Source organism: Lepidochelys olivacea, assembly GCF_965140295.1.
Source record: "Lepidochelys olivacea isolate rLepOli2 genome assembly, chromosome: 14".
NCBI classification, from domain to species: domain Eukaryota; kingdom Metazoa; phylum Chordata; order Testudines; family Cheloniidae; genus Lepidochelys; species Lepidochelys olivacea.
Window position 1 is genome coordinate 38931802 of NC_140424.1, and position 23254 is coordinate 38955055.

The window sequence follows — 23254 nt, forward strand, 5'->3', positions numbered from 1 at the left end:
CTGAACTTGATCAATTAGGACAAACTGCAAAGCATGGGGCAGACAATCCCCCAAACTGGTGGATATTCCAATACTTAGATTCACCAAACCAGCAACAAAACACCTTCTATGCCTATCTTACTGGTTACCCAGAAGCCAAAACATAGTTCCCTGAAAGCACAGGTAGCCAATTCTTTTTTTCAAGGTCAAAATTTCCTTGTCAAGCTATAGACAAAGTCCACACTCCAGAGAAAATAATAATAAAGAAACCACAACAGTAATGATAATAGATAAATAAAAACATTTCAGGGTTCCATTCGAAAGCACCTGGTTGTCTAGATTTGGCCCATGTCTGCCTATTGACTACCCCTGCATTAAAGACACCCAGCCTTGGGCTCCTGCCCAGACAGCCCAGTTAAATATAATGCGGATTACTGAAAATCTTGTTCATCATCTAAAAAGTTCAGCCAACCCCAAAGGATCGGATACATTACCCAAGAAGTTAAGGAATACTTCAGTTCTTACCCAAATACATGCTTACAGCCAATTCTTATTAACTAAAGTAACTCTTATTAAAAGAAGAAAAGAGAGAGTCTTGATCATTATACACACAGACATGAATAGAGTCCTTAGGGCAGTTTCACTGCAGGGATGATGCTTTAGAATTGAAGGGTCCTTTTTCGAATCATTTCATCAGGTTCTTGTCCAGATGTGAGCAAACTATGGCCTGCGGGACCATCCTGCCAGGCCCCCAAGCTCCTGGCCGGGGAAGTAGCCTCCGGCCCCTCCCCTGCTGCCCCCCTCCCCCACAGCTGCAGCGCGCCCCGCGGGCAGCGAGCTCCTGCCGCTTTGAGCGCCATGGTAAGGGAGTGACGGTGGCGGCAACAGACGTGGTGGGGGGAGGCGGTCAGGGGACAGGGAACGGTTGGATGGGGCAGAGGTTCTGGGGTGGGGTGGTCAGGGGTCGAGGAACAGGGGGGGTTGGATAGGCATGGGAGTCCCAGGGGGCCTGTCAGGGGGTGGGGGTGTGGATAGGATTCGGGGCAGTCCAGGGACAGTGAGCGGGGGGGGGGGGGAGGTTGGATGGGGGGGGTCCTGGGAGGCCTGTCAGGGGGTGCAGTTGTGGTTAGGGCTCGGGGGGGAGTCAGGGGACAGGGGGGTTGCATAGGGGGTGGGGTCCGGGGGAGGGTGGTTTGGGGCAGGGGTCCTGGGACGAGGTGGTCAGGGGACAAGGAGCAGGGTGGGGTGGATAGGTCGGGGGTTCTGAGGCTGCCAGTCAGGGGGCGGAAGCGGGAAGGGGCAGATAGGGGGCAGGGGCCAGGCTGTTTGGGGGGCACAGCCTTCCCTACCCAGCCCTCGATACAGTTTGACACCCCAATGTGGCCCTCAGACCAAAAAGTTTGCCCACCCCTGTTCTAGTCTAATGTCAAAATCAGGGCAGTTCACTATCAGGGCAGTCCAGATGGGACTGGAGATCTCAGTCTTACCACTCAAACTCAAACTAAGAAGATCTGAGAGAAAAGGATCAGGTCCCAAGAGTTTTTATATAGATTTTTGCAGCCTCTCGCTGGCACGCAGTCCTGGGGTGAAAAATAGGCTTTTGAAATAACCTTGTATTTCCTAAATATCACTGACAATTAACTACAGGGATTAACAGAAGGTGATTATCCATTAAGCAGTTCATGGACTGTTTACCACAAACTTTAAAGAGACATGCAGACAGGGACATTATTACACCTAAATTTTATCTAAATGTTAATATTTCCTTTTGATCTCCAAGTTAACAGAATACAGCCCTAGAGAGGAACTGTCTGATTACATTGTTAACCTCTAACAAGACATAGGTAAACAGAGACTACTACGGTTACCATCTTCCAATTCTTTAGGAATACAAGTTTACATTTCAAAGCTCAAGCCTATAGAACATGCAATGGCCCTAAATACCATTTACACACTTAGAAGCATGTCTCTAAAGGTTGAATCTAGATCAATTAGCCTGCAAGATGCTTCACCCTTTCTGGCCATGGGTCACGGAAGTTTAAATGCTGTGTGGATTCTCCAATGTTTATTGAGGTTTGATTTCTGTGTGAAACTTTTCCCACAGTCCAAGCACTTATAGGGTCTCTCTCCTGTGTGGATTCTCCAATGATTAATGAGGGCTGATCTCAATATGAAACTTTTGCCACAGTCCAAGCACTTATAGGGTCTCTCTCCTGTGTGGATTCTCTGATGTCTTATAAGGTCTGATCTCAATGTGAAACTTTTGCCACAGTCCAAGCACTTATGGGGTCTCTCTCCCGTGTGGATTCTCCGATGTTTAAAGAGGCCTGACCTCCATATGAAACTTTGGCCACAGTCTAAGCACTTATAGGGTCTCTCCCCCGTGTGGATTCTCTGATGTCTTATAAGGTCTGATCCCAATGTGAAACTTTTCCCACAGTCCAAGCACTTATGGGGTCTCTCTCCCGTGTGGTTTCTCTGATGTTTAAGGAGGCCTGACCTCCATATGAAACTTTTCCCACAGTCTAAGCACTTATGGGGTCTCCCTCCTGTGTGGATTCTCCGATGTTTAAAAAGGCCTGATTTATCCTTGAAACTTTTCCCACAGTCCGAGCACTTATGGGGTCTCTCTCCTGTGTGGATTTTCTGATGTATAACAAGGCCTGATTTGTGTGTGAAACTTTTCCCACAGTCTAAGCACTTATGGGGTCTCTCACCTGTGTGGATTCTCTGATGTCTTATAAGGGCTGACTTCCAAAGGAAACCATTTCCGCAGCAGAGGCATTTATAAGGTCTCTCTCCTGTGTGGATTGCCTGATGTGAAACAAGGGCAGCTCTCTGTATGAAACTTTTCCCACAGTCCAAGCACTTATGGGGTTTCTCTCCTGTGTGGGTTCTCAGATGTGAAACAAGGGCAGATCTCCATGTGAAACTTTTCCCACAGACTAAGCATTTATAGGGAACCTCTCCTGTGTGGGTTGCCTGATGTGAAACAAGGGCAGATCTCTGTATGAAACTTTTCCCACAGTCCAAGCACTTATGGGGTCTCTCTCCTGTGTGGACTGCCTGATGTGAAACAAGGGAAGATCTCTGAATGAAACTTTTCCCACAGTACAAGCACTTATGGGGTCTCTCTCCTGTGTGGATTCTCCCATGTTTAACAAGGCCTGATTTCTCTGTGAAACTTTTTCCACAGTCCAAGCACTTATGGGGTCTCTCTCCTGTGTGGATTCTCTGATGTGTAACAAGGCCTGATTTCTGTGTGAAACTTTTCCCACAGTCCAAGCACTTATGGGGGCTCTCTCCTGTGTGGGTTCTCTGATGTGTAACAAGGCCTGTTTTCTGTGTGAAACTTTTCCCACAGTCTAAGCACTTATGGGGTCTCTCTCCTGTGTGGATTCTCTGATGTGTAAGAAGGCCTGATTTCTGTGTGAAACTTTTCCCACAGTCTAAGCACTTATGGGGTCTCTCTCCTGTGTGGATTCTCCGATGTGTAAGAAGGCCTGATTTCTGTGTGAAACTTTTCCCACAGTCTAAGCACTTATGGGGTCTCTCTCCTGTGTGGATTCTCTGATGTGTAAGAAGGCCTGATTTCTGTGTGAAACTTTTCCCACAGTCTAAGCACTTATGGGGTCTCTCTCCTGTGTGGGTTCTCTGATGTTTAATTAGTGCTGACTTCGAGTAGAAAGATATCCAGCACTGGAGGCACTGAGAGGGTTTCTCGCCTGTGTGGCTTCTCCCATGATTATTCAGGTCTGAGCGATTAATGAAGCTTTCGCCACGGTCCAAGCATTGAAGGGGTTTTTCTCCAGTGTGGATTGTCTGATGTGTCACAAGGTGTGAGCTCAGAATGAATCCTTTCCCATATTCGAGGCACTGGTATGGTTTCTCTTCATTGGGATTTCTCTGCTGGGCTGTGGGATCCTTGTGTCCTCCACCACATATAACAGATCCATCAACTTCCCCAGGAACGTCCTCATGATGATTCCCATCTTCACTCTCACTCACTCTCTTAGCACCTGCTGGGAGAGAGACAATCCAGACAGGAGTCATCGTGCTGGGGAGAAAGAGGAATAGCACACAGGGAAAACCCAACACATTAAAGTTGTGAAGAATCAGCAATTGCATTTTGACTCTACATTCCACCCAAACACTCACAGGGAAGGAAAGTTGGGAAGGAAGCTCCAGCAGCTCACAGGGTGGGTGGAATGGCGTGAGCGATATCTGCTGACTACGGTCCTGCCCTGGCTGAGATGAGGAAGAACAGAGGGCGCTTACTCACACCACTCACATTTGGGATTCTCAACTTTTTCCTTCACTCACCACATGGTTTCTGTGTCAGTCCTCACCTGTGCGGGTGCCTCTCGGGATCTCTCTTTCCTCACAGGCCTGGAGATCCGGGACCCACAACTCTTCCCCTCGTTCCAGCTGGGCGATCAGCTCAGGTTTGGGAATGGGAAACCCTGTGCAGGGGATGAAATCAGACCAGATCAGGGTGCATGGAGAATTGAGAGAGTCTGTCACAAAGGGCATTCCATGTCCCGGTGCTGTGCTGGGGGAACGTGGAATCCAAGGGGACAGGAACATGGTCACTGAGCCCCCTTGGGAGAGGCAGACATCTGGGGAGGTGAGGGGAATTGTCACACCCTCACTAGGAGTTTGCAGGATCTGTGCATTCTGCGGGCCTTGCTGACAAACACACAGCTCTAGAGTTAAACCCCTGCCTCCTTCTAAACCTGCAGAGCCCAGAGCCCTCCCCATGGCGAGAGCTAGACCCAAGGAGGGAGATGAACAGAGATGCTGTGTGTGAATGAGAAATAATAGACAGGACACTTCATGAGTTCTGCCCCACTGAAAGCTGGAGGTGGGTGGGAATGGTTTCGCATGTCCATTAGGTTTTGACACTGTGGTCCCATTGGAGAGGGTACAGAGATGCAAGTCTCTCTCGCCGCAACTGTGGACTATGGGACAAATTCTCCTCCAATCTAACTGACCAGGGAAGAACGTAACCAGAGTCAGAAATGCAGGCCCTACACTTTCTAATAACCGAGGGAACGGGAATCGCTTACCCAGTGAGGTCACCGTCTCGTAGTTATCCTGCATGACGTCCCTGTAGAGGGCTCTCTGACTGGGATCCAGGAGAGCCCCCTGCCCCTGGGTGAAATACACAGCCACCTCCTCGAAGGTCACCGGCATCTGGAACAACAAGAGTCCCCCACTCAGCACCTGCTGCTCCAGCCACAATCCCACTAGTCACGGGAAAGGAAGAAAAAAAAGCTCTGGGAGGGCCAGAGAAGCAGAATCCCTCTCCCACCCTGCAGCAGCCATGTGGCTTCAGGGGGTGGGAGAAGGTGAGAGCTCCTTGTCCCCCCAGCACACAGAGCAGGGCAGGGTCTTCTCATTTCCCACATGCCTGCCAGCCACAGGCAGATACGGAAAGCAGAGCTCTGAGCCGGGGACAGGGACAGGAATCCCGACAGCTTCCCTTCGTATTTCACAGCAGCCTCTGGCCAGTGGGGTCAGGCTCCAGCACTGGGAGTCTGGAAAATGTTCCAAGCCCTGTTTCCTGTTTCATAAATGAGGAAAGTTCCCCTGCTGCCAATGGGCCTATTCAGAAAAGCAGCAGGTGTGAGGATGTAGAGATGCAGGCCTGGCTGTAAAGGCCGATACTCTAAGAATTTAGGTGTATTCTTATCACTTGGCTAGTTCTAGAGATGTAAAAGAAAGAATCAAAATCACTGTCTGCGGGTGTAAGGGCCTTCTCTTACTGTGACAGTCTGAGGCCCTGTGCTTAGACTAAGGCCTTTGGCTAAGCAGCAGAGGCAGCCATAAACCGGGAAGCCACCGGTCACCTCCTCACATTCCAACCTAGTCACATTGAAATAAGGTGCTATTGGGCTGTTAGGAATACAATCCTGTCCTGATAATGCCTATCGCCTCCAGAGAAAGGGAAGTGCCTAGAAAATGTAAAAGGAAACTTAGTTTGATAGCATCCTGTCTGGCAAGAACCCACTTATCAATAGCTGGGATGGGAAATCCTCACTTCTGTATTGTTTTGTCATTATAGTTCCCACTTTGCTATTGTTTATTTGGATGGTCTCTGTCTGGTTCTGTGATTGTTTCTGTCTGCTGTAAAATTAATTTTGCTGGGTGTAAACTAATTAAGGTCGTGGGATATAATTGGTTACATAATCATGTTACAATATGTTAGGATTGGTTAGTTAAATTTCAGGAAAATGATTGGTTAAGGTATAGCTAAGCAGAACTCAAGTTTTACTATCTAGTCTGCAGTCAATCAGGAAGTGAGTGGGGTGGGGGGAAATGGGAACAGGGAATGGGTTTGGGGAAACTGGAATCATGTTTAGCTAAGGGAAGGAATGGGAACAGGGACACAGGTAAGGCTCTGTGGTGTCAGAGCTGGGAAGGGTGACACTAAGGAAGGAAACTGGAATCATGCTTGCTGGAAGTTCACCCCAATAAACATCAAATTGTTTGCACCTTTGGACTTCGGGTATTGTTGCTCTCTGTTCATGCGAGAAGGACCAGGGAAGTAAGTGGGTGAAGGTATAAGCCCCCTAACAGCAGGTGTATCACACCCTGTTTCCTCCCTGCCTCTCCCTTTGACCCCCTCCCCCCTAGCAGCTCCCTTAAAATCTCCTACCTGAGCTGGCTCCATCACAGCCATTTCCCTTCCCTTTCTCCTGGAAGATGGGTTGATCTGGAGCGAAATCTGGACGTGATTCCTCAGCCTGTCAGGGTGAGAGGGGCGATGGGGAAGGTTTCAGAAGGGGCTTGAGTCCATTTCGCACCCCGATCCCCCCCCAGGCTCTTTCCCTAGAGTCTGATGCTCTGGACTTTGCCATGCTGGGAAGAAACCCAGTTAGGTTATTACCACCCAGGCCAGCCCCCTCCCAGGAGAACTGAACCCACCGGGACACTTTGAAACTCTCCCTGTAACAGTGTCTCTGAGCCAAATGCTGGAAAAAGAGCAGAATCAGAGAAGCCACTTTTGGGGATTCCCTCTGACACTATCCCCAAAGGCAGCGCCTGTCCCCCCACTCTACAAGCAGTGCAGTGATTCCAGGCAGTCAGCAACTGGCTTTTCCTCTCTCAGCTCCTCTCCTTGTGCCCAGGAGAGTCAGTCTGGCCGGGATAATGTAGGGAATGGATCTGGGTAGGTCTGGGAACTTCTCTTCCTGCTGCTCCTTCCAGTCTCTCCACTCTCCCTTTTTATCATCTTCCCTCTCCCTGGAGAACTGGTGACTGCTCCATTGACGTGGGCCTTTGCTCTCCTTCGGGAGATCAGCCACTGACACTGCTAACAGGGGTTTGAACCCTAGCAGTATCCATGAGGACAGCAGCTCTGGGACTCACAGACACACGGGGAGCCCCTCCCTCCTGTACTTCAAACTCGCCAGCAGGTCCCTGAAAGGGGCCCTTTGTGCAGAGTCACTTTTCTGCCATGTGGAGGAGCAGAAACTGCTCCCTGTAGGAATTTGCTACTTAGGGTGCACTGAGCATGCTGACTGAACTGAGCACGCTCAGTAACATCTGCTGAAGTCACTGCCCTTCACCCTGCCCTTATTACCCATAAGATTCTGCAGACTGTTTTTACAGGAGTTAAAAAGAAGGAAAGGGGGCAAATCGGAGGAGGGAGGTGTTGGCCAGATTCTGAGCAGGGGGCAAAAATTCATTGGTCAGGGGGGTCAAGCAGCTGGAAGCAGGGTTAGGATAGGGGCTGAAGGGCAAAATCAGGGATGTGGGGGAAGGAGCTGGGGTTAAGCCCAGGGGTAAGGCGCTGCCAGAAGGTAAAACCCTGGCAGAGGCAGGGGCAGATGGGGTATGAGTTACCCCGGTGGACTGAGACACCAGTGTTTCCAAAAATAGGGTGTATGGGGGGGGAGGGGGAGAGGGTCTTTTTTATTTCTCCTCTCACAGACAGCTCCTGTCAGCATGGGTTTCCCAGGGCTGGGTTCTTAAAGGCATCCCAATGACTAGCCACTGGAGCTCCTCTCTGTCTGATGTAACCTACTAAGGTGCTGCAGGAGACTTAATTCAGTGAAACAGGGACTTCCCTCCCCCTCCCCGCCCCATCCTTTCCCCGCCCCGCAGTGATCAACTAGTTACCTGCAGTGTTGCCAATTTAGTCATTGGTTGGAAATTGCAATCGAAATTGAAACATTAATACGCACTTTAAAATACACATACAGTGTATGATAAAATAATTGTACCTGAAAGTATAATAGGTTTGAAAAGTCTGAACAAAGACTGGCTTCCTCACACAGCCGTTGTTTTTTCTGACAACGTCGGCACATTGGTTTTGGCAATGTTGGCTAACCTTATAATTTAAAATGATGATTTGTAAACAAGGTGTGAATGAGTTCTCCTCTGACAGCGAGTGATGAGCCAGGGGTAGGGGGAAGGCTTCAGGACCAGACTGTATTTACATGAACTCACCTACTCTGCCGAGGTATCCAGCAGACAGAGCTGCGGTGCCCAAGTGATCAATTTTGGCTGGTGTCGGGAGTTTCTGTACTAAACATTTTTATCATATTATAATTAATTTTTGCATAAGAACGGCCAGACTGGGTCAGACCAAGGGTCCATCTAGCCCAGTACTTGGTCTTCCGACAGTGGCCAAGGCCAGAGGCTTCACAGGGAATGAACAGAACAGGCAATTATTGAGTGACCATCCCCTGCCGTCCACTCCCAGTTTCTGGAAAACAAAAGGCTCTCAGAGCATGGTTTTGCATCCCTGCCCATCCTGGCTAATAGCCATTGATGGACACATCATCCATGAACTGATCTCGGTCTCTTTTGAATCCAATTCTAGTTTTGGCCTTCACACCCCCCACCCCGGCAAACAGTTCCAGAGGTTGACTGTGCGTTGTGTGAAGAAGTCCTTCCTCATGTTTGTTTTAAACCTGCTGCCTATTAATGTCATTGGGTGACCCCTTGTTCTTGGTTACGTGAGGGAGCTTATTCACTTTCTCCACACCAGTCAAGATTTTATAGACCTCTATCATATCCCCTCTTAGTCCTCTCTTTTTCAGGCTGAAAAGTCCCAGTCTTTTTAATCTCTCCTCCTATGGAAGCTGTTCCACACCCTTCATCATTTTAGTTACCCTCTCTGTACCTTTTCCAAGGCCAGTGTATCTTTTTTGCGATGGGGCGACCAGCACTGCACACAGTATTCAAGATGTGAGCGTTCCATGGATTTATAGAGTAAAAGTGGAGGAGCTTGGTTTGCCAGACTGACCAGCAAAGCCAATGCTGACAAACTATGTGAAAAGGCTGCAAAACACCAATCCTTTGGACTGCATCGACATGCAGAAAGCCTCAGAAGCCAGTCATTGCCAAAGCCAATTTGAGAAGAACTTAGTGAGGTGTTAAGAATGCTGGAGACACACCACAGTTTATGCGAACAAACATGGCTGTCACATCACACTTTCTCTTTAAGCAAGAGATACCACATGCTACAAACTGGGGGCCAATGTTAAGTGCACTGTCCAGCTGAAAAGTAAAGTACATTGACTTGATTCTTACATCTCTACAACAACAACTTTTGGATTCTATCAACCTCTATGTAGCTTTTTCAGATGCCTGTCTTACAAAACAACAACAGTTGAGTGGAGTGAGGCACTCCCAGCAATGGGGCTGCCATGTGATCAGGACAGAATAGAGAATTTGAACACAGAGTGGAATATCACATGATGAACAAATGAAGATTTGATTTCAACTTCATCATCATCATCACGAATGGTTTGACCCAATTTTTGTGCTGTGTTTCCTGGGATGAAAGGAGTAGGAATTCACCTCTTCCTACTCTCATTCACAACAGCTACAGCTGAGTGTTCTCGTTCCTCATTGAATAGAATTGTGTGTTCTGAAAGAAGTCGGCTTCTGCCTGAGCATGAGCATATCTTGAAGGAAGGAAGGATCTGACAGATGAGAAGCCTCCAAAAATGAATGCCCTGCATTCGAGAAGTTCATTAACAGAGTTTGCAAAATTACAACAAGAAAACAAGAAGGATGTAGATATAGTGCTTCATAGTAGGCTTGTGTCACAAAAGTAAAGGGAAGGGTAACCACCTTTCTGTATACAGTGCTATAAAATCCTTCCTGGCCAGAGGCAAAACTCTTTCACCTGTAAAGGGTTAAGAAGCTAAGATAACCTTGCTGGCACCTGACCAAAATGACCAATGAGGAGACAAGATACTTTCAAAGCTGGAGGGGGAGAGAAACAAAGGCTCTCTCTGTCTGTGTGATGCTTTTGCCAGGAACAGATCAGGAAAGCAGTCTCTGAACTTCTGTTAGTCAGTAAGTAATCTAGCTAGAAATGCGTTAGATTTCCTTTTGTTTAATGGCTGGTAAAATAAGCTGTGCTGGATGGAATGGATATTCCTGTTTTTGTGTCTTTTTGTAACTTAAGGTTTTGTCTAGAGGGATTCTCTATGTTAGAATCTGATTACCCGGTAAGGTATTTACCATCCTGATATTACAGAGGTGATTCTTTTACCTTTTCTTTATATTAAAATTCTTCTTTTAAGAACCTGATTGATTTTTCATTGTTCTTAAAATCCAAGGGTTTGAGTCTGTGTTCACCTGTACAATTGGTGAGGATTTTTATCAAGCCTTCCCCAGGAAAGGGGGTGTAGGGCTTGGGGGGGATATAGTAGGGGAAGACATCTCCAAGTGGGCTCTTTCCCTGTTTCAGAGTAGCAGCCGTCTTAGCCTGTATTCGCAAAAAGAAAAGGAGTACTAGTGGCACCTTAGAGACTAACCAATTTATTTGAGCATAAGCTTTTGTGAGCTACAGCTCACTTCATCGGATGCATTCAGTGGAAAATACAGTGAGGAGATTTATATACACACAGAACATGAAAAAATGGGTGTTATCATACACATTGTAAGGAGAGTGATCACTTAAGATGAGCTATTACCAGCAGGAGAGCGGGGGGTTGGGAGGTGAAGAAAACCTTTTGTAGTGATAATCAAGGTGGGCCATTTCCAGCAGTTAACAGGAACGTCCGAGGAGCGGGGGGGGGGGGGTGATAAACATGGGGAAATAGTTTTACTTTGTGTAAAGACACATCCATTCCTAGTCTCTACTCAAGCCTAAATTAATTGTATCCAGGTTGCAAATTAATTCCAATTCAGTAGTCTCTCGTTGGAGTCTGTTTTTGAAGTCTTTTTGTTTCAATATTGCGACCTTTAGGTCTCAGATCGAGTGACCAGAGAGATTGAAGTATTCTCCGACTGGTTTATGAATGTTATAATTCTTGACATCTAATTTGTGTCCATTTATTCTTTTACGTAGAGACCAATGTACAAGGCAGAGGGGCATTGCTGGCACATGATGGCACATATCACATTGGTAGATGTGCAGGTGAACGAGTCTCTGATAGTGTGGCTGATGTGATTAGGCCCTGTGATAGTGTCCCCTGAATAGATATGTGGACACAGCTGGGAACGGGCTTTGTTGCAAGGATAGGTTCTTGGGTTAGTGGTTCTGTTGTGTGGTTGCTGGTGAGTATTTGCTTCAGGTTGGGGGGCTGTCTGTAGGCAAGGACTGGCCTGTCTCCCAAGATTTGTGAGAGTGATGGGGCGTCCTTCAGGATAGGTTGTAGATCCTTGATGATGCGTTGGAGAGGTTTTAGTTGGGGGCTGAAGATGATGGCTAGTGGTGTTCTGTTATTATCTTTGCTGGGCCTGTCCTGTAGTAGGTGACTTCTGGGTACTCTTCTGGCTCTGTCAATTTGTTTCTTCACTTCAGCAGGTATTGTAGTTGTAAGAATGCTTGATAGAGATCTTGTAGGTGTTTGTCTCTGTCTGAGGGGTTTGAGCAAATGTGGTTGTATTGTAGAGCTTGGTTGTAGACAATGGATCATGTTGTGTGGTCTGGGTGAAAGCTGGAGGCATGTAGGTAGGAATAGCGATCAGTAGGTTTCCGGTATAGGGTGGTGTTTATGTGACCATCGCTTATTAGCACCATAGTGTCCAGGAAGTGGATCTCTTGTGTGGACTGGTCCAGGCTGCGGTTGATGGTGGGATGGAAATTGTTGAAATCCTGGTGGAATTCCTCAAGGGCTTCTTTTCCATGGGTCCAGATGATGAAGATGTCATCAATGTAGCGCAAGTACAGTACGGGCATTAGGGGACGAGAGCTGAGGAAGCGTCGTTCTAAGTCAGCAACAAAAATGTTGGCATACTGTGGGGCCATGCGGGTACCCATAGCAGTGCCGCTGATTTGAAGGTATACATTGTCCCCAAATGTGAAATAGTGATGGGTGAGGACAAAGTCACAAAGTTCAGCCACCAGGTTTGCCGTGATAGTATCGGGGATACTGTTCCTGATGGTTTGTAGTCCATCTTTGTGTGGAATGTTGGTGTAGAGGGCTTCTACATCCATCGTGGCCAGGATGGTGTTTTCAGGAAGATCACCGATGGATTGTAGTTTCCTCAGGAAGTCAGTGGTGTCTCGAAGATAGCTGGGAGTGCTGGTAGCGTAGGGCCTGAGGAGGGAGTCTACATAGCCAGACAATCCTGCTGTCAGGGTGCCAAAGCCTGAGATGATGGAGCGTCCAGGATGGGTAGCAGATAGAATGCCCCAGGTCGGGGTTCTAGGGGTGTGTGTGTGTGCGGATTTGTTCCTGTGCTTTTTCAGGGAGTTTCTTGAGCAGATGGTGTAGTTTCTTTTGGTAATCCTCAGTGGGGTCAGAGGGTAATGGCCTGTAGAATGTGGTGTCAGAGATTTGTCTAGCAGCCTCTCGTTCATATGCTGACCTATTCATGATGACGACAGCACCTCCTTTGTCAGCCTTTTTGATTATGATGGCAGAGTTGTTTCTGAGGCTGTGGATGGCGTTGTGTTCTGCACGGCTGAGGTTATGGGGCAAGCAATGCTGCTTTTGCTCAAATAAATTGGTTAGTCTCTAAGGTGCCACAAGTCCTCCTTTTCTTTTTGCGAATACAGACTAACACGGCTGCTACTCTGAAACCTGCCATTATGCAAGGCACTGCATTTAGCCGTATGGGGTGGAAATCTATCAACTTCATGAAAAAACTCGTACAGATACAGACAGACATCATCTTCCTTTCCAAATGCAAACAGATGGACATCGTACCAAAAGGACTGAAGGTAAAAAGTCCATTACAATCTACATACCACACAGACTATGCTGACAGCCTGTGCCACACGCTCTCAAAGAAACCGCGGAACCACCTGACCAACATCCTCTACAGCAAACAGGGAAAGATTAAGAATGAGCTCTCAAAACTGGATACTCTCATAAAAAAACAACCTTCCACACAAACTTCCTCCTGGCTGGACTTTACAAAAACTAGACAAGCCATTTACAACACACACTTTGCTTCTCTACAAAAGAAAAAGGACACTAAACTCTCTAAACTACTACATGCCACAAGAGGCCACAGCAATGGTTCCCTTAACCCACCCAGCAATATTGTTAATCTATCCAACTATACTCTTAGCCCAGCAGAAGAATCTGTCCTATCTCGGGGCCTCTCCTTCTGCCCCTCCACCCCCAAGAACATGATACAGTTCTGTGGTGACCTAGAATCCTATTTTCGACGTCTCCGACTCAAGGAATATTTCCAACACACCTCTGAACAATATACTAATCCACAGAGACCTTCCTACCAACACTACAAAAAGAAGGATTCTAGATGGACTCCTCCTGAAGGTCGAAACAGACTGGACTTCTACATAGAGTGCTTCCGCCGACGTGCACGGGCTGAAATTGTAGAAAAGCAGCATCACTTGGCCCATAACCCCTCCCCCTCCCCCTCCGCGCTCCTCGGACGTTCCTGTTAACTGCTGGGAATGGCCCACCTTGATTATCACTACAAAAGGTTTTCTTCACCCCCCACTCCCCCACCCCCCCGTTCTCCTGCTGGTAATAGCTCATCTTAAGTGATCACTCTCCTTACAGTGTGTATGATAACACCCATTTTTTCATGTTCTGTGTGTATATAAATCTCCCCACAGTATTTTCCACTGAATGCATCCGATGAAGTGAGCTGTAGCTCACAAAAACTTATGCTCAAATAAATTGGTTAGTCTCAAAGGTGCCACTAGTACTCCTTTTCTTTCCCTGTTCTTTGTTTAACACACTTGGTGGTGGCAGCATATGGTTCAAGGACAAGGCAAAGTTTGTAGCTTGGGGAAGTTTTTAACCTAAGCTGGTAAGAATAAGCTTAGGGGGTCTTTCATGCAGGTCCCCACATCTGTACCCTAGAGTTCAGAGTGGGGAAGGAACCTTGACAGCTTGTATAGCAAACTTTAATTTGTGTGATGATTTAAAAAACAAGCTAAATCTAATAAAATGGTTGTGAAACATTTTTCAGTTTTTACTATGGTGCCATACAGCCCACCTTCACCCTAACAATCTCACCCGTCATCGGTCTCCCCCTCCAGAGGAGGAGAAGGTGATACATCTTTGAGCAATGGTGGTAGGCGGGGCGAGGCCCTGGGGCCACCAGGAGCACTGGGGAGTGAGGGTTGCCCTCACCAGTACAGAATAGGTGTAGCAGCATACACTCCACAGAGTGCATGGCTCCTCTGGGCTGCTCAGGACAGCTGGCAGTGCCTTCTGCCCCCACCCGTTTGCCATCAGGGTATTTCGGCAGCAGCAACATTGCGGCTTCCACATGCACGGGAGTGTTTGGGGAGGGAAAGGACTTCTTGGCCCCCTTCTCACCTCCACCACCACTAATGGCTCTGTGTGACGGCAGCCATATTTTGACCCTGTAACAAATAGATAGGAATTGTTTCTGCCAGGAAAAATGTCAGGGGAGCATAGATTGTCCTCAGTAAGGGAAACAGGAAATCCAACATACTTCTCTCTCCTTTCTACCCAGCCCCCAGAGACTAAAATACACCTGCATGAAGACAAACCCCTCTGGCTCATCTTTATCCTACAGATTTCAAAATCTCTGTCTGAATAAGCCCTTTCATCGCCAGTGAGACATTACCCTAGGAGCTGGCGGGAATCTACCCTCCCTTGGATCAGAACCTTTCTCAGTCAAGGCACCAGGACAAGGGCATTGCTGCCTGGGCCTGCCCGCTGAGCTGATGAATGGTCACGGTCAGAGATCGCACCAGCCCAGAGTTTAAATTATCCTCCATGTGTCCCGCGTCCCACTACGATGAATCCAACCCACAGTTGCACGGAAATATCAATATCAGGATGCTACATTGTTAGCACAGTAAGTGACGCTGCAAAATGAGTGGTGTTTCAATGACCTCCCTATTTTTTACAATCCTCTATTAAGAGGTAATTGATACATCTGTACACCAGGCAGGGTCGTTTGGAAGCCGATGACTTTATGCTTCCATCCCTTGCCACTGTCAAGTTTTAGCAAATTTCGACAAGTCAGCCCATAAGAACGATGTTCTTAGGTATGAGTAACTGCTACTGTTAACAATTTGCTACCTCTGTCCCTGAAGACAGGAAAGGTTAGTAGCAAATTTCTACAGATAGCAGTTTCTCACACCCTACAGTGTGAAATTAGCTAAGTCAGCTAGCAGTTTTTAGCAAAGTAGGACTTGTCTGCTACATGTAGCAAATTCCTACAGGGAGCAGTTTCTCATACTATACCTACCCCAGCACTTTGCCCCAGGTCTCTCCCCTCACCTGCAGGCTCCGGCTCAGGGGCTGGTGTCAGCAGAGCCTGGGGCTGCCCCGGGGCTGGTCCCAGGCCCCGGAGAAAGTCCCCACCCGAGATGGGCACTGAGGGGGCTTTAACAAAGGTCGCTCCTCTGCTGGATAAGCAGCAGCTTCTCAGTTTGGGTTCCTAGGTCAAAATGCAGGAGGCAGCTTCTGATCCAGGCAGCTCAAACTCCAGAGCTGTATCCTGAGCAGAGAGACACACACCAGCCTCCTCCTCCGGCTTAGCAAGAGCCGGAGTCTTCTGGTGGCAACACCTGATGAACGAGTTGCCCTGGACTCGCCCTGCACCAGGGCCGGCTCTAGCTTTTTGCCGCCCCAAGGGGGGGGGGGGGAGTGCCCTCCCTTCAGAAGTGCCCCCCCCCCAGCATGGCCCCTTGAGAAGTGCGGCCCCAACCCGCCTCCTGCCCCCTCACACATCCCTGCCCCCCCCCTTCAATTCCCCTTATCGACACCCCACAAAGCCCTGGCGGGGATGGTTTAGTTGGGGATCGGGCCTGCTTTGAGCAGGGGGTTGGACTAGATGCCCTCCGGAGCTCCCGACAACCCGGAGAGTCGAGGATTCTCCAGACCCCTCCCGGCTGCCCCCACGTGTTGCCCCAGCGCGGCCCGGCCGGGCTCCCCCCGCCCCGCGCACGCCGGGGGCTGCGGCAGCTTTCCCGGGCCCGGGGCAGGGAATCGCAGCCGGCTCCGCGGGGAGCAGCCCGGGGCCAAACCCGCCCCCTGCAGCCCGGGGGTGCCGGGGGGGGGCGGGTCTCTCTTACCTTCCCTCCGAGCGGGGCCCCCCGGGGCAGGGGCCGGGCCGGGAAGGGGCCCTGGCCGGGCTGGGGGCTCTGCCCTGGGAGAGGCTCCCGGGGAGCAGCGGGCAGGGCCCGGCTGGAGGTTCCCCTCTCCCGGCTGCAGCCCGGGCTCCGGGCTCCCAGCACCAGCCGCCGGGGCGCGGGGATCTCGCCGGGAGCCAGAGTCCCCGCAGCGGCTGCGAGTCACTTCCTGCGGCCGGGCCTGAGCCCCGCGATCCTCCCCCCAGAGCCGCCCCCCAGCCGCTCCTGGGTCCTAGCGATCAACCCACCGCGCTGCAGCCGCCTGCCCCAGATCCTGCCCCCTGGGGGCCCCACTTCCCCAGGGCTCCTGCAGCTTCTCCCAGCCCTATGCAGGCGTCCTGCCTCGAAGCCACAGGATCACGGGGGGGACAGAAAGGAGACGAGCAGAGCCCGGGGCGGGGGAGAAGGGGGGTTTCTAGGGAGACTCCAGGTTGTTCCAGAGGATCCAGGGGTGACGGAGCCGGGGACACTCTGTGTGTGATCCGCTCTGGTAACAGACTGGCACAGGGAGCAGGTGGTCAGAGCTGGTCTCGTCTCTCCACACCAGGCTCACTGGCGACCTGCTCTGCTCCCCTGGCTCGGGTCATGGAGCTGTCAGAGCTTTGCCCCTGGGTTCCTCTGGTTACCTGTAGGTCCGGATGAACCCACCCCTGGGCTCTATTTAAACTCCCCTCCTGTCTTCCCCCTCTCAGGGATCCCCTCTGCCCATGTCCTGGCTGGCTCCCCGTGTGGGCACTGACTGCAGCTCCCCATCGGGCACCGGGATGTCGGCAGCGAAGCTCCTGTTGTTCTGGGTCAGGGACTGGTGCTCTGCCCACTCAGGCTTGTCACCTGTTTCCCCCTCATTGTTTTCCGATTGTCACCAAAATCATCCGCCTTCTCCTAATGGTCACCTAGAAATTCCCCTGAAATGTTGGAATTGATCCGATGCAGCCATCGAAACAGACCAGTGCCACCGAGTTAAGTGCTAGGCCAAAAATAAATCAAGATATTCGATAGCACTCTTAGGTCATGGCCAATGATGGAGCCGCACCCCAGTTAGCTCTCTGGTGCAGGGGTTCTCACAACAAATGTTTTGGTGGCCTCACAGCATGGCCACCAACTACCACTGGTGGCCACTCTGACAATTTGGTCTAAAATACTTAATTAACTTTAGGAATAAATAAATCTGCCCTTATCCATGCCCAAATCATTGCAATTTATTGATGTAGGGTTTTTTTCATACTCAATAATAAAAATAATGTACAGTTGTCTCTATTCTTTACAGGACCTACACAGAATAGAAACACAAGTAAGGTGCTTTGCATGTTCTTGTCTTTGTTTAATTGTTGTTTCTTTTGCTTTTTTGGTTACTTTTTTAAAGACTTGCTCGCGAGTAAGTCTGCTGCTGTGAAAAGTGATGTTTGTACGTTTGTTAATATCACGTCTCACAGCAGGAGACTTGCTAGCGAGCTGGGAGGCAGCGAAAAGTGATTCACAAACATACAGATATCACTTTGCACAGCAGCCTTCCTCAGACCCAGCAAGCTGGGGGACAAATTAAGCCCTGGATGGGAGGTGGTCAGGGTCCAGGGCTGGCCTGACCATGAGGCGAACTGAGGCGGCCGCCTCAGGTGCCAGACTGTGGGGAGGCACCACTAGGACCCAGAGCGTAGAAAACTGTGTCTGCTGCTGGGGCATCTGTATTCTCTGCTCGAGATGCCCAGAGATGGGGGAGTGCTGTGCTGGAGGAAGGAGGGCACAAGAGACCTAACAGGCAGGCAGGAGAAAAGGTGAGAGGGAATAGCAGAAAGCAGCAGGAGCTGCAGGGAGAGAGAGGAGAAGGAGCCTCTCATGTACCTCTCTAGCACCCCCAGGAGCCTGGCCTGATTAACCCCAGCTTCTCAGGCAGCTTCCTGTTTCCTGCTGCTTCCCTGAACCCACCTGGGGAGAACAGGCAGTCAACTGAAACAGTAGGAGCCAGTTAGGCCCTTAAGACGCTGATATCTTCCCTCACTCAGGCCTGTTACCAGCCTGCTTATTTGTCCCCTTCCACTGAGTGTTGAAGGCCACTATAGCTGGCACAGAACAGCAGTCATGAGTGAAAGAAGAAAACGCCCCTCTGGGGCAGCACTCAGAAAAAGAAAGAAAGTGAAGGAAGCTTTTCTATCTAAGCAGGAAGGAGCTCTCCTGAGATACACAGACACAAATGTTCACGGTGAGCCTTCCGGCCCCAGTGAGGATGTGAGTGGTGAGGAGATGCCTGATCTTCCAGTTAGTCGGAGTGCAGGTGACCTGGCAGCTACTGCAGCATCCCTATCTCCATCTCAAATGGATGTAACCATGCACATTCCTGAAGAAAAGTGTAGATCAGAGAAGAGTGTGGTGGAGGCGCAAGAAACAGCTGCTCCTGAGTTTAGTTCCTTAAGTCTAGATGATCCAGAACTGTGGACCCACTTGAGCAGTAACCCGAGGGACTTCCTTGTACTGCATTGGCCTCAACAAGTGAAAAACTTCATGTTCCCCAAAGACAACGAAAATAGAAGTTTCCATCCAACACTTTACTGGCGTGAAATCCCCAGTGGTGACAAAGTGGAGAGACCATGGCTTATGTACTCAAAAACCCAGAATGTTGCATACTGGTTTTGTTGCAGACTCTTCCCGTCTAATGTTCCAGCCACATTGGGTTCTACAGGAACAAAGGACTGGAAAAATCTGGCTAGAAAACTGGCATGCCATGAGAAGGCAGCAAATCACCAGAGAGCATTCCATAGGTGGAAAGAGCATGAGATGAGACTAAGGTTAAAGGCCACCATAGATGATCAGCATCAAGAGAAGATTGCATCACAGTCTCTTTACTGGCAAAATGTTGTGAAAAGGTTCATTGCCATTGTGAGAATGCTTGCTACCCAAAACCTAGCACTGCGTGGCACTTCAGATCAGCTGTATGTGCCAAACAATGGAAATTAACCTTAATTGACCTTAAAATTGTGGAGCTGATGGCTGAGTTTGATGCCGTACTCCAGGAGCAGCTAAGAAGAGTCACCACCCAAGAAACGTGTACACACCACTACCTTGGAAAAACAATTCAACATGAGATCATACAGTTACTGGCAACAAAAGTCAAACAGAAGATGGTGGCAGATCTGAAGTCAGCAAGATATTACTCTGTTATTCTGGACTGCACACCTGACATCAGCCATACAGAACAAATGACTTTAATGGTGCGTTTTGTAACAAGAACAGAACCTAGTGAAAATGTCCCTGCAATGGTGACTGTCAGAGAGCATTTTCTAGAATTTATTGACATTGATGATACCACAGGAGCTGGTATGACAGATGTGCTTCTTAAAAAGCTGGAAGATACGGGAACTGCGATAGCTGACATGAGAGGTCAGGGCTACGATAAGGGTGCCGACATGAGAGGAAAGAACAGAGGAGTACAGACACGGATCCGAGAGTTAAACCCTCGAGCTTTTTTTGTCCCATGCAGTTCTTATTCATTGAACTTGGTGGTCAGTGATGCAGCATCAGCTTCTAGTGAGGCTGCTGAATTTTTTAATGTAATTCAAAGCATCTATGTATTTTTCTCGGCATCAACTCATCGATGGCAAATTTTGAAGCAACATCTGGGAACATTCTCTCTGACACTGAAACCGCTGTGTGCCACTGTGATGAAGCGGGACTGTTCGTACTGTTTCCTCTGAATATTGTGGGGGTGCCTCAGTTTCCCCTAGGCAGTTCTTAAGTATCTAGGTGGTGGGATAAGGGCATATGATCCTTGCAGAGCCCTAGAGGGCAGGTATGTGCAGGGGTCTGGACACAGAGAATGGCCAACACCCTGTTTCCTGGCAACTGATGGCCTGGGCCCTTCCCCCCTGCAAGGTAAGAGCTAAAGGGTTGGAGAACAAAGGAATCAGGTGACTTCCTGGCCCGGGAAATGGACAAAGCCCAGAGGAGGAGGGGCTGGAGGGAGTTTCAGTTTTGAGGCTGGCTGGGGACGTGGAGTGAAGTACAGATGTGGTTGTCTGGCTCACTGGCCCCCAAAATGGACCCAGCTGAGGGGTCCTGTTCTCTGCACCTACAACCATGTTCCTGTCGTCTAATAAACCTCTGTTGTACTGGCTGGCTGAGAGTCACGTCTGACTGCGGAGTTGGGGTGCAGGACCCTCTGGCTTCCCCCGGAGCCTGCCTGGGCGGACTCGCTGTGGGAAGCACAGGGAGGGGCAGAGGATGCTGAATGCTCCGAGGTCAGATCCAGGAAGGTGGAAGCTGTGTGAGCTGTGTGTCCTGCAGACAGTCTGCTCCCAAAAAGGAGACTTCCCCAGAGTCGAGCCTGGCTTCGTAGGGAGCAGTTCCAGAGCATCGCCCAGGGACTTCGTGACAGCCACACAATAGGAAAGTCAAGTGGAGGCCATAAAGCCTATCAAACACCAAATTGGGAAGATAGATGATGCCATAGTTGCTATTATGGAGGATAATGCTATGAAAGGAACTGTTTGGGGGAGAACAGTGGCAGAGGGAAATGGAATCACCAGAAACATACAAAAAGAAAAGGAGGACTTGTGGCACCTTAGAGACTAACCAATTTATTTGAGCATGAGCTTTCGTGAGCTACAGCTCACTTCATCGGATGCATACCGTGGAAACTGCAGCAGACATTATATACCCTTCTGCCCATCAGAGTTGGCAGCAGCAAGGGCTGGGTTCAGTATCTAGGGGTTCCATTCCAATAACACAATGCAAAACTGGCTCGAGCCCCCACTCAGTGACCTGGGACAAATATATACCACCCCTGCTGGGCGTCTCCAAGAGGCAATACTTCCCCTCTCGCAAACACAGAGTCTGAGTGTAGCAAAAAGCCTTTTAATAACAGAGAGAAACAATGTGGCATTTTGTTGGGGAAACACCACCAACAGGATTCGTAACACAACCCATGAGTAAAAAAAAAAAAAAAAAAACCCACCACAAGCAAATTGGGGCATGCCCTTTCCCTTTGGTTCTTGAGTCCAGCAACCCAAAATCACCCAAAGTCCCAAAACTCCAACGACCCAAAAGTCTCTGTCCCTGGTCAGGGCAGCCCCAGAGTTCGAAAGTTCATCTGCAGAGTTTTACCTCCCAACCTGGGTGGAGGTGGGGGGGAAGAGGTAAGGGGCACCTTACATGATCTGAAGCTGACTGCCCTGCAGCTCCATAGGGCTTTACTCCGATCCGCCCCACAAACTGCTCCGCTCCGCTCCGCATCCCACAAGCAGCTCCTGCCATCCCATGAACTGCTCCACGATATATCTTCAGGCTCCCCCACTACTTAATACAACACTCAGTGATTTCAGCTCTTAGTCAGTTTAGCTCTTTTGTGATTTCAGCTTGTAGGAGGGGAGCCTCAGTACTGGTGTACTATTACCCCAAAGTGAATTTAGCTCAGCAGCCTGTAACTAGACTCCTAATAGAATCAAAATTAGCTCTGATATTCCACAGTGGAGAGAGAAGGAAATGCAATTAGCATGTAAGGCCCATGCCACCAACTATTAATACCTATCCCCAGCCTCTCTTCATTCACTGGGTTTTGGAACCCATGACCCTTGCCTAGCGAGTGCTGCTTAGTTGATGGCGAGTCCCTCCATCATAACAAAAGGCTGAGTACAGTTCCACTGTCCTTGATTCACATAATCAGGATAATAACAGTTTATTCCTGCCCCAATAACAGAGAAATTGGGGTTCCTACAGCAGCCAAAGTGACCATCAAGGATGTGCCTATGCAAATGAGATCAGCCCCTGAAGTTCTTTTCCACAACCCACCATGACTTGCCACCAGATGTCAGGGTAAAGCTCATCCTGGCTCTGCTTACACAAGAGTCACCACAGAAGAAGACATTTTGATGACGAGGCACGGGATAATCCCATCAGAGACCCCAAACAACAATTCAAAGTTGAATTCTTTAACCAGGTGCTAGATTGTGCAATACAGTCAGTTGAAGAACATTTCATGCAGCTGAAGGAACACAGCAGTATGTTTGGGATGTTGTATGATATTCCAAAACTCACTACACTTGAAGAAGACCTACACCAGCAATGCAGGGCACTAGAGACAGTGTTGACACATGATGACATGCGCGATATTGATGTGAGTGATTTAGGTGATGAACTGAAAGCCCTTTCAAGATATATTTCAGCAGGATCAACTTCAAAGGCTGTCCTGGAATATATGTGCACAAAGAAGATGACCCACCTCTTTCCAAATGCTTTTGTTGCTCTGCGCATACGTCTAACACTTCCTGTAGCAGTTGCCAGTGGAGAACGCAGCTTTTCCAAGCTGCAGTTAATAAAAACACATCTGTGCTCCACAATGACACAGGAGAGGCTGGTCGGCCTTGCAACCATCTCAATAGAGCATGAGCTGGCCCAGACGGTGGACCTTCAGCAGGAAGCAGTTCAAATCTTTGCAGCCAAGATGGCACGGAAAGCACCACTTTGATTATTCAAACAGACAAAAATGCCAGTGTTTACTCTGCAGACAAGAAAAGTTACATTTGCTGTTCAGGTGTTTGAAAGTTGTTACTTAAAATTTTGGAACAAGGCATTTGAAGTTGTTAGTTCAACGCTACGAACTGCTGCCTGCACAATTTGCGACTTGTAGTTGCTACTGACATCTCTATTCTCCCTTTTACTGCCATGAAACAATTTGCTGCCTTTGCCTTTCCCCATCCTGCAGTCCAGAGGGAGCATTCCCATCGCAACTTGCTACCTGTCACCTTTCCCCATCCTCTACCTTTCCCCATCTCC

General features: G+C 49.1%; 1 protein-coding gene across 1 annotated transcript; it reads right to left on the reverse strand.

Annotated features, from left to right (window-relative positions):
• Positions 1 to 1703: 1703 nt before the first annotated feature.
• Positions 1704 to 16679, reverse strand: LOC311530814 (uncharacterized protein). Its single transcript, XM_084647756.1, has 5 exons — positions 16436 to 16679; positions 6641 to 6728; positions 5049 to 5175; positions 4329 to 4442; positions 1704 to 3998 (listed from the first exon to the last, which is right to left on the reverse strand). Exons 2-5 carry the CDS (start codon positions 6662 to 6664, stop codon positions 2008 to 2010), a joined length of 2256 nt encoding a protein of 751 aa, XP_084503882.1. The 5' UTR covers positions 6665 to 6728; positions 16436 to 16679; the 3' UTR covers positions 1704 to 2007.
• Between the last annotated feature and the right edge of the window lie 6575 nt (positions 16680 to 23254).